Source organism: Juglans microcarpa x Juglans regia, chromosome 8D (genome assembly GCF_004785595.1).
Source record: "Juglans microcarpa x Juglans regia isolate MS1-56 chromosome 8D, Jm3101_v1.0, whole genome shotgun sequence".
NCBI lineage: Eukaryota > Viridiplantae > Streptophyta > Magnoliopsida > Fagales > Juglandaceae > Juglans > Juglans microcarpa x Juglans regia.
This window is the reverse complement of record NC_054608.1, coordinates 31,496,791-31,508,907: the sequence shown is the minus strand read 5'-3', so window position 1 is coordinate 31,508,907 and position 12,117 is coordinate 31,496,791. Positions and strand designations below refer to the sequence as shown.

The 12,117-nt window shown below is 32.5% G+C and overlaps 1 protein-coding gene across 1 annotated transcript; it reads left to right on the top strand.

Annotated features, from left to right (window-relative positions):
* The first annotated feature begins 687 nt into the window (after positions 1-687).
* LOC121243509 (uncharacterized protein At4g15970-like) lies at positions 688-6,183 on the top strand. The gene is made up of 4 exons (XM_041141636.1): positions 688-1,230; positions 3,844-4,209; positions 4,925-5,406; positions 5,948-6,183. Exons 2-4 carry the CDS (start codon positions 3,889-3,891, stop codon positions 6,000-6,002), a joined length of 858 nt encoding a protein of 285 aa, XP_040997570.1. The 5' UTR covers positions 688-1,230; positions 3,844-3,888; the 3' UTR covers positions 6,003-6,183.
* The last annotated feature ends 5,934 nt before the right edge of the window (positions 6,184-12,117 follow it).

The window sequence follows — 12,117 nt, the reverse complement described above, 5'->3', positions numbered from 1 at the left end:
TTAGTTACTTACAAAGATAAATATACACATTCAATGCTATAAATATACGTAGTTCAAGTTTTTGACAAACTTTGTCATATATATATATATATATATACAGAATTAGAAGATAAATTAAGATCTTTTAGATATTATATGGTAAAAAGCTTTTAAGAAAACTATAAAATTCTATTTCTATATAGGAGGGGCTCATCAATGAAACTCTAGTTCTGGGTCCCAAGTACGTACGTGCTGGTCATATTAAAGACAATGAAATTAAGCACCCTCGGTCCTAGCCCACCTTAGATGAAACCTTTTCTATTTATTTCTTGACATCATGATCTTTTCATGATAAAGTCTCGAATTTTACTTTTAAAAAATATACAATCTTTCCGTCAGAAATTTCTTGTAAATACACCTAAGATCTCTTGACTTATAAAAGGAAACATGCTATTTTAATGATAATAAAATATTACATAGTAAGTAGTTCCCACTATCTTAGGTGATGATTAGATAGTAAATTGAGATGAGATGAGTTAAGATGAAAGTTAAAAATTAAATAAAATATTATTTTTTTAATATTATTATTATTTTAAAATTTAAAAAAATTAAATTATTTATTATATTTTTTTTATAAAAATTTAAAAAAATTATAATAATAAAATGAAATAAGACTAAACACATCCTAACAACATAAGTCATGTGGTCGTCATTTTTTTCTCATTATCATTTTGCAACTCGCAACTCTCTCTCTCTCTCTATCTTTCTGTGACTCTCTCCGAACAACTTTAGTGCATATTTTTTGGAGGCTATGTTCCAGATTTCTAGTTTTTATTTTTATTTTTATTAATTGTTGTTTATCAAATTGATTGGGAAGAGTGACAGAGCAATAGACAAGAAGAGCGGCCAGCTTAGCTTGGGTCTATAAAAATTCAAGATCCTGCATAGTTTAATGGATCAAACAGATTATCAGGGGATCGAGAAAGAAGAAGAAGTCTTCTATTCTGAAGTCCAACAACAGCTAGGGATGACCATTTCTGAGGTTGCTTTAGAGACCAGCTGCAGTCCTGACAATATCAATAAGACAACCATTTCGAGCGGCCACCATGTTTTCCTCAGGCGTTTTGCTAAAGCCACGCTGCTTCTGTTGGGGGAATAGCAGCCTTGAGCCTGATTCTTCATAACTCCATCTCACCCTTTAGATTTCTTCCCACCAGTTCTTCTTTTTACCGTTCTGGGTCCCCATCAACGGTTAGTTTCTTCTTCCTCTTCTTCTTCTTCTTCTTCTTCTTCGTCTCCTTATATATTTCTTCAGAATCACCATATTTGAAGTTTGGATTCTTTTGATAATAAAGGTTTGAATTTGCTTGTTTTTTTGGGTTTAATTAATGAAGAGTTTTGAAACCAGTACTGGATGAGTTTAAACTTTTAAACACCATGAAAGGCACGGATATTCCTTTCATGATCGGCTTTAGATGCTTCGATTCTGCAGTCTAATGGTCAGTAATGGAGGAGAGAGAGAGAGAGAGAGAGAGAGACAGGGAATTGAGGTTTTTTTGACATGACAGGCCATGAAGTTTAAGATAGACCTGCATTCCATTCTGTGTGCATAGTAATTAATGAATAATCAGTTTGAAAATTTGAACTGAATGATTCCCAAAGTCATTAGAATATAATTATGCTATAGAAATCATTTTGTGTTTATTCAAACTTCAAAGTCATTAATCTCTCCATTGAATTAAAACATTTTTATTTGAAATAATCTCTATAATTTAATTACATGTTGAGGAAATATATATATATATATATATGATTCAATCTATCATGTAGATATTTATGGATATATCTATAACTTTATTGATGGGTTCTTTTATAATTTTTAAAGTTTAAAATCGATAAAAAAAATCAAAAAATAAAAACAGTAATAATTCATATTCCCAATAGAGTAAACTACAGCTGTTGATGCATGTTATTTCGGAAAGAGATGTAAAGGAAGTGGGAATCTTCTCTGACATCTTAATTTAATAAATAGTTAAATTAAGACCACTTAAAATATCTTAATAACTTCAGGTGCATGTATTATAGAAAATTAAAAAAAAATATCATTAGAATTTATCAGTCACTATTCATTATCTCACATCCCACGCTCTATAAAAAAGAATAAAATAAAATTGTTAGTATAAGATGTGAAATAAATATGGCTGATATATAACAAAATTAACCCGAATGTTGAGTATCAATTTGGCTTGGCCTTGGGCGGCAGAAACAATTAGGGAGAAATTGACTTAATTGCAATTTTATTTTAAATAATAATTTGTACATCTCCATCTACAAATTAATTAATTAATGCGTTATGATAATTAATAATAATTAAATTATTAATCAGCTGCTAATCATTCAATTAATTGGCCTTAGCTAGCTGTGACTTCCATCATTTTAAAAATAAAGCTTGTATCCATCTCCTCCATACATGTCATACTATAAGAGGACAAACAAATTAATTCCTATTTAATTATTGGAATAACCATATCCTCGACATGATCGGAATATTTTGTTTTTCTCCTTCGTTGCGTGGAGGGACCAATTAAGTGGGTTGGATTGTCGCAAGGGATCATATACATCGGTCCATTCAAAACGAAGTCAATTTGTCTGTATAATATATATATATATATATATATATATATATATATATATGAGTAAATCTACTTACCGAATGTTAGGTTCCGATTGAGTCTCGATAATTTTTTTTACTTAGTAATTAAGAAAGTTTTTTTAATGATGTTGTGTATAAAATGTTACAAGGAGTCTTACTACACACTTCACCTAACTAATGTGTGATTTATTATTTTTAACAATTTAGTTAAACACGAAAAATTATACTTATCATCCTCTACACTACACACCAACATGTCACAAATCATATAGTGGTGTGTGGTCTAGAGATGATAAATAGTATTTGCAAATAAACATATATTTAAGCGTTAAGATAGGAAGATAAAAATAACAAATTACATATTGATTAGGTAAAAGTGCATGGTGTAAGACTTTTATGTATAATTTCTGATTATATATATATATATATAGAGAGAGAGAGAGAGAGAGAGAGAGGGGGGGATTGGGGCATGCAATTCCCGTGTAAACTTTTTCAAAAAAAGGTGACACCTATCAGAAAAAGTATTTTTTCCATGTGAATCCTATTTTTCGAAGGGCACTTTTGGAATTTGAATGCCTTCCATTCATGCTGTAACATTTTATACCACACATCTCATCCTAATCAACGTGATGTGATTAGTCTTTTTTTTTTTCCTTCTATCTTAATACTTAAATATATGTGTTTAAATAGAAGGGCAAAAATGTCAAATCACATGTTAGTCAGGTGAAGGTATGCAGTGTAAGACTTCCTTATAACATTTTTCTATATTTGATTGATTGAGACGGCTAACATGCAATTAGAATTTTCTTATATGGACTAAAAAATAAAGTTCTAGATCATCTAATACTTTGGGGATGGATGGCAGGAGGCATGCATGCATGCATATGTGGAAGTTTCAGCACCTTGACTTTCTCTGCATTAACCTAATGTTTCTGCTCTCCTTTATGACTATATGGCTTGGAAATTAGGCAGCCTTAGGCCTGCATGCATGTGATTTTTCGCTTCTATCTCTTGGCTATGTCTTTTAATTTTCTATGTTGCTTGGGTGCATGCATGTTAGCAGATTTTTCTAGTCTAATTAGAGAGATAGAAAGAGGGAAGACTTTTATTATAATCTCCTTGTAGCCAACTATGTTGAAAACTGAAACCCCATTTCCAATATTAATTTAAAACTTTCATTTATTTTCCATTTTTGGTATACTTTTTATCAGGAAAAAGGCAGTTGGGTGTTGGATAGAGTTCTGAAAAATGCATCCATGGAGGATGGAACAGTGATCTTGACTACTTTGAATGAGGCATGGGCAGAACCAAATTCTATGTTTGATATATTTTTGGAGAGTTTTCGCATTGGGAATGGAACACAGAGGCTTTTGAATCATTTGGTAATAATATGCATGGACCAAAAGGCATATGCTCGTTGCTTAGCTCTAAACTTCCATTGCTATCATCCTGATAGTAAAGGAGTCAATTATATGAGTGAGGCTGTCTTCATGACCAAGACTTACTTAGAGATGATGTGGGCAAGGATTGATCTTTTTGCTTCTATCCTTGAGATGGGATACAACTTTGTATTCACGGTACGTATAATTGTCGATTGATTATTCTCTTTTTAAGTACAACACCATGCTAGCTAGTTGCAGTGTAATGAATAACATTACAAAATCATTCTTTCTATGATACTTATACATGTTCTTAAATCTTGATTATGTGTCTAATTAATTGCGTGTGCGTTGATGATTGTGATGATCATAAAATGTAAAATTAGGGGAAGAGAAAGAAAAGATCGACGAGTCCATACATGTTTCAAGGGTGTAACCGTAGATGTAAGATCACCATTGAATACTGATTCGGTTAAACCCCTTCACCCTTAGGATTATAACATTTCACCATATTTTAGAATTTTTCATTCATGGCAACCCACGTTATCGGCACCGAACCAATACCTAGCTGTTTTAATCCAGTTTATAGGTCCCCCCCCCCCCCCCCCCCCCCCCCCCCCCCCCCCTTCATGACTCGGAACCATGACATAATTCATGCAGCCTCGATTCCTATTGTTAAGGGTTTAACACTCAACCTTTGGGATCACAACATCATCATAAATAAAATTCCTTAATTTAAACAGCATGCCTAATGACCAAGTGCATGCATTATGCAACTCTATAATTTAAGAGCTCCATAGATATCAAATTTAGAAACATGTTGACTATATTGTACTGCATGCAAGCATTTTATAAACTGATGTACTTAGATGTAACTCACAAATTTTGTTTAATTTCTTCAATTAATTACCAGGATACCGATATTATGTGGCTTCGAGATCCATTTCAACATTTCTATTCAGAAGCGGATTTCCAAATTGCTTGTGATCAATTCTATGGTAACTCTTATGATCTAAATAACCGTCCAAATGGCGGATTTAACTTTGTAAAATCAAATAATCGGACAATTCAATTTTACAAGTTCTGGTACACAAGCAGAGAGGCATATCCAGGCAAGCATGACCAAGATGTACTTAACATGATCAAAGGTGATCCATTCATCACCAATATTGGACTGAAAATGAGGTTTCTTGATACTGCCAACTTCGGCGGCTTTTGCGAACCGAGCCGAGATCTTAACAGAGTGTGCACAATGCATGCAAATTGTTGCATTGGTCTCGAGAACAAAGTTCATGACCTTAGAATTTTGCTCGAGGATTGGAAAAAATACATGTCATTGCTCCCAAATATGACAGCTTCACCACCATCCTCATGGAGTGTTCCACAAGATTGCAGGTATGCTTAATTTGCTATATTCTTGAGTGGCCATTGATATAATAATATTAGATACAAACATGATTTTTTTTTAGAAAATAACAACAAATATTAGGGAATATGAGCCTCAGAAACTTTTTCGGCAAATAATTAATAAAAAAATAAGGATTTATTTTGATATTTTCCCTAAAAGAAATCAGCTTAATATAGTGAATTTAGTTGTTGGTAAGTTGCAGCACACAACCCTTTACTGCGGCTTCTACCCACAGTTCTATAGTCTATTTATCAGACTATATAAAAACCGTCACCAAACTGTCTCCCCTTGTGGGAAATGGGTGGGAGCCATATTTTGGCTCTATATCCCTCTTTTTCTTTTTCGTGTTGTAATATATTGGTCTTGGGAAGACTGTTAGGGACTCTCACCCCATTAAATCTTGTATCTTGTAACCGCTAATTTATATATGAATGTTCTACTTTGCTGAGAAAAAAAAAGAAATTAGTTGTTGGTAATGTTTCTTAATTATTTTTATTTTCCTTGCATGTGATGATCATTGCCATCAAGGGCATCATTTAATCATTTGCCAAAGAACAAAACTCCAGGACTTGGGAACAGATAACATGCCAATATATGCATTTGCATATTTTTCAGGGTTTTTCAGATCAAATAAATAGAGGTAAATCTCTGTACATGATTCTAATTGTTAGAAAGGTTGCAATTTTTTTTTTTTTTTGTCTTTCAAAGATCTATCATGTGAATAAGTTTTATGTTGTTTCATATATATTTTATTGTTTTTTTTTCTATTTTTTTTTTAATAAATGCAGATTTTAGAGGACCAAAAGAGGGGTACAAACGGCTCCAAAAATCTAACCTTCTCAAAATTTTGAAAAAAAAAATGATGGAATTTTCAAAAATTATAATTTTAGGAAGAAATATAATATTTTCTAAATCAGTTAATTAATAATTCACATTTGCAAAGTAATTAATCAGGAGCCAGAAGGGTAATGTCATGTGACTCAGAAAACTTAGCCTGGATTCATCAATTTAACTTGGTTTTTTTTTTTAAAAATATCACAGATCATGAATTGAAGAAGATCAAAAAGTCCACTTCCCAATATAAAGAAGAGATATCTATATATGAAAGCTAGGCATAGATGATTAAACAGCATGAGAAACATGATGATAAAATCGTTGGTGATTGATTCTATTGGTATTAGGACTAACAACATCTAATATTATCGCGACAGTGCTTTATAAAAAAGTGGATTTCATCATAAAAAAAAAATATAAAAAACTCTTTTTTTCTTGATGGAACTCATTTTTACATAAAATTTATACATTTGAGACTTATACCTAATATTACTTACAATTAAATGGATACGAACCATCTTATTGTTTTAGGATGAGTAAGTTTCGCACAATTTCTTCAAAAAAAAAAAAAAAATTTGAGATTCACGTTAACAATATCTATTTTAATAATGAGTCTGTAATGGTGGGTCTTATATTTTTTGCTAAAAAAACATATTTTGTCACTCAAAACGCCATTTTAATGTTAAAAGCTCAACCTGAGAGTACTATCATTTGAACCATGCATGCATGTTCAATTAACATTAGCTAGATAATTCGTACGAGAGCTTAATTATAAGCTGAAAGGATTGCATCTTCGCCTTTGGCTCGATTCTTTTTTTCATTATTTTTTTTAACCGTAAATGTTTGAATGAGTTGCTTTCCTAAACACAAATTTGAAAAACTGAAGATTTTCTTTGCCAATATTAATTGATATATCTCCCTAATTTAATTGAGATTTTGTTGCTCAATGTGAACTGATCTCTTGAATTGGCCCATATAAATATTATCTTTTTTGAATCACTAAATATCAAATATAAGCACACTACAAGAGATTGTGTTTTTTGAGACAAAAAATTTTGTCTAAAAAAATCTAATTTTCGTCTCAAATTATATTTAGAGATGAAAAAATTTTGTCTCGAAAAGACCGTCTCAAAAAGTTTTTGGACATATCCAATTGAAATTGGGTGGATCCAATTGAAACCGTTCGAATGGATATTTTTTTTTTTAGACGAACCAATTTCGTCTTAATACATTATTCGAATGAAATATTTCTCCGTCCGAATCGAGACATTCATTCGAACGATATGAACTATTCATTCAAACTAATAACAATATTTGATCATGTTCGAACAAACAGAGTGTTCGAACAAATTTTATGCGTTTGAACTAATAAATTTTTCAAACGACTTGTGTTTAAACAAATATTATGTGAGTTCGAAAAGAAATTTTATTTTCGAAAATTATATCTGTTCCAACGAAGTTTTGCATATTAATGTTGTTCGAACAAATAATTTACTGTTCGAACGTCTGTATTTCTCGTTTGTCGTTCGAATGGGTTAATTTTTGTTCGAATGTGTCTATTTTGGTTCGAATGGAATTACAAATGGTAACTTACCGTACGAACTAGTTATTTACCATTTGAACTGTATTAATCATACAGTTTAGAATTTAATTAAAAATACTATATTAATATTACACAAATTGTAATTCAAATATCAATTGTTCAAATGTTTTGGAACATCATAATATAATAGCCATAACAGAAAATATAAATTTTAAGATTATGGTGGTGACATAGAGTTTTGGAACATCATTGATTGGAATTGTCAAACATTTTTTGGTTATTCAATTGCATCATTTCTTCTAATCTTGCCTCCAAATCCACTGCTTGATCTAATTGGTTCAGTAACTCTTTTTCATTTGACCTCAATCGTTCTATCTCAGGTGCTGCTTCCTCTAATTCCTTAGTCTTGTCGTCATTCGATCTAACTCGAAAATAGGATGATGATGATGATGATGGTTTTACGCAACTTCCTAAGCCCCTCAAATATCCAGAACGTGATCCAAGAACTTGAGAAATGATCTGAGCATCGTTGACAGATGATGCATCAGATGGATCCGCAGCAGTTTCCTTAAGAAATATCATCTTATCCTACAAAAATAAATACATTAAAGTTAGTATAAGTAACAAAAATATTATGTGATAATGGAATTAAAAGAACTTAAACTTACATAATTTGCCTCTGCTTCGGGACTGACCCAATCACCATCACGATTTTTATGTGTTTTAGCACACAATTGGGTCAGATCATAGTCAGCTGGAATTTCTTATTCCTGCAAAAGGAAAATCTATATTAGAACTTAAATCAGAAAAGTGTATTATATGTTAATATTTAACGGGCACTAAAATAACTTACCATTTTGTTAGACAAACGATGAAAAGATCGAGAACATGCATGATGGTTTATCTTTAAATTTGATCTATTTGATTTGTTCATAGTACTTCGTTGCTAAAAAAAATATTAGTCTATATGTATAATACATTTGTGATATACTATTAAAAAAAGATAGCAGTGATATTATTTGATAAGCAGGATCTTCAAACATATCACAAATTTTCTCTCATTCGTTTGGTGGAATTGCTTGGAATGGATTTTTGCGCGCATCTATTGTAGTACTGAACTTCTTATAATGTGCATGGCATCGACCTTTGTACCTCCAAAATACATTCGACATCAGTTCCTCAACCGTTAATCGATCATTTCTTCGGCCAAAATTAAGCTCAAACTCATTCTTTCAAAAATTATAAACAATTAGTATAAATACAAAATAACTTGAAAGTAACATGTTATATACTTAGTTGCTTGAGATGTAGCTTATTACCAAATAACGCTTTTTGATGTGGTCTTTCACATCTTGGAGAACTTTAGACTAAGAGAATGTAGTAATCGATGCATACGTGCGAGTAAGTATACCAACATAAAAAACAAGCCACACTGCCAAATCTTCGGAACCACCGGTGTAATCATCAAGAATACAACCTTGATTTTACCCACTTTCCGTACTTTCTCTATGCAGACACCCCTTGTAGTGCCTCTACTTAGCGCTTGCTTATAACAACTATATATATACAGTAATTAAAACATAAATTTTTAATTAAAATAATTTATTTTATAGATATATTACTTAAATTGAGTATAAAATGTGATAGTTAATTTGATAAAATACCTTGTTCTAGATCTGGTGATGTTGGCTCACTATTCATGACATGTGAACCACATGGGGAGTCAGTAATGGATGGGATGGCACACGTGTTGCTTTGCGTTTGGGGGACATATCTATTTGAAATTGTAACAAATTATTATTCAAACAAACGTTACAGATATTTATAAGAATAATACTTACAAAAATTTATGTTTGAAATTCATTCACTATCCGTTTTGCTGGACCAATCGCTCTCATCTTCACTAGACACTTCAGTTAATTCATCTTCTTCCGATATTTCACCATCAATTACTTCGGGTTGAACATCTTCTCTACGCAATAGGACCATATCATATTGGCTTAGATCAACAAATAGATTGATGCCTATTTTATTTTGTTGATATGCTTCTTCATTTGCTGGACTATCAACTTTTTCATGTGGTTCGTTTGCCTCTAGAATGCAATCATATACATTTCTTGGTGCAAACTTCTTCACTACCCGCCATGTGTTTCTGTACTCCAGATCATTTAAATAAAAAACTTGATTTGCTTGGCAAGCGAGAACGAAAGGATAGTCCTCATACCATGTGCGAGATGTATTGACACTCACAAAATAATCATCGTTACACGCTCCCAATCTAGGATTTGAGACATCCCACCAATTACATTTAAATAACTAGACCATATATCCCTCCACGTACTTTAACGCTTTGATATCTTCCACAATTCCGTAGAAGTCAATGTTATCATCCCATGACTTCCTTCGACTACGATTCCACAATTTTGAGTTTTCTTATATCGTTCTCTATCAGTTGTGTGAAATCCATATCCACGCACCAAACATCCTGAGTACTGGATGACCCGCCTGGATGGACAGCATGCTAGAGCATATAGTTCTTATGAGATTTCTTCTGAATTTTCACCATATTTCAATACAACCTATATCCATAAATATTATTATATAAAAAAAAAAGTGGAGTTTAGTGGTATGAAATTCGTATTATAAAATAAGGCTTAACAATAATATCGTATGTTCAAACCACGAGGTAAATTCATCTTTGTGCGTCTTTTCGAAGTCAGTTACACCATTTGAGCGAAATAGTTGTATATGTTTGTTGTGCATGTTCATTTGAATGTTTAATTTGTATGAAGTTATAATCTATTGTTATACATAAACTTAAAGATAATATTGATTTAGAAGATCATCACTAACCTCAAGTAGTGATCAATCTCAGCGCAGTTATTCAAGACATACCATCGAGCTCTTTCAAACTCTTGCCCGCATAGATCGTAGCTCCCTTGTGTGCCTATGGGACGCACGGTCTGGGAAAATACTGTAAATGTCGATGAGACTCTCATCTCTCACCCACCTTCATAATTTCAATCTAGTCTTGTAAATCTAGTATCAACCCCACAAAAATACATTTAACAAAAGGTATGTCACTCATTATCAATATATGACTCTGCAATCGAACCTTCTGGACGAGCTTTATTCCCCACAGATCGCTTAAGTTTTTTCAAAAATCGTTCAATAGGATACATCCATCTATATTGAATCGGGCCAACGACCAAAGCCTCACAAGGTAGGTGCACAGCTAAATGAACCATTACATCAAAGAATGAAGACGGGTACAAACTCTCCAATTTGCACAATATTATTGCAATATCAGCTTCCATTTTTAACAATGCATCAACTTTCAACGTTCTACTACAAATGTCTCTGAAAAATCTCCCTAATTCTGTGAGAGTTGTACGAACATCTCAAGTAAGCTTTCCACGCACACCAACTGGTAACATACGCTGCAGAAATACATGACAGTCATGACTTTTAAGACCAGTTATCTTCTAATCATATGTTCGAACACATCTTGTCATGTTTGAAGCATAGCCATCGGGTAATTTGATTTTCATAAACCAATTACAAAATTTCTTTCTCTCATCATTTAAAAGTGTATACCATTCGATGAGCATATAAGCTGACGATCCATTATCTTGCAAATGTAACTCCGGTCTTATCCCCAACTCCTTTAAGTCTTTACGAGGGTTAGCTGTATTTTTTGTTTTCCCTTCTATTAACATCAGAGTGCCCAATAGATTCTCACATATATTTTTCTCGATATACATAACATCTAGATTGTAGCGCAGTGTCAAGATAGAACAGCATAACAATTCAAAGAAAATACTTTTTTTTGTCCAATCCAACTCCACTGCTTGTCGTTTTCTCTTTCGAACCCTTATATATTTCCCAAAACTATTTTCTGAAATATCCCAAACTACGTGATACAATCATTCCCAGACAACTCTGGAGGTGATACCATGCGCTCAACCTTTCCATCAAACATTACTTTATTTGAACGTCATCTATGATTATGTGGTAAATAACGACGATGTCCTATAAAATATAATTTCCTATCATGACTCAACCACTGAAAATGTGTATCTTTATTGCAAACAGGACAAGTCATTTTACCTTTTGTGCTCCACCCAAACAAATTTCCATATGCTAGAAAATTATTTATTGTCCACATCACTACATCATGCATCTTGAACTCCCCCGACGAGGCCGCATCATATGTACTGACACCCTGATCCCACAACTCTTTCAACTCTACAATCAATTATTGCAGATATACATCTAATTCATTCCCTAGTGACCTTGGCCCTGGTATCAGTAGAATCAT

What these genes read in the sequence shown, in the direction of transcription:
- LOC121243509 (XM_041141636.1), top strand. Translation starts at nt 3,889, where the DNA reads ATGGAGGATGGAACAGTGATCTTGACTACTTTGAATGAGGCATGGGCA. An exon ending in GATACAACTTTGTATTCACG is followed by an intron (nt 4,210 to 4,924) that starts GTACGTATAATT and finishes ATTAATTACCAG; the next exon opens with GATACCGATATTATGTGGCT. An exon ending in AGTGTTCCACAAGATTGCAG is followed by an intron (nt 5,407 to 5,947) that starts GTATGCTTAATT and finishes ATTGCCATCAAG; the next exon opens with GGCATCATTTAATCATTTGC.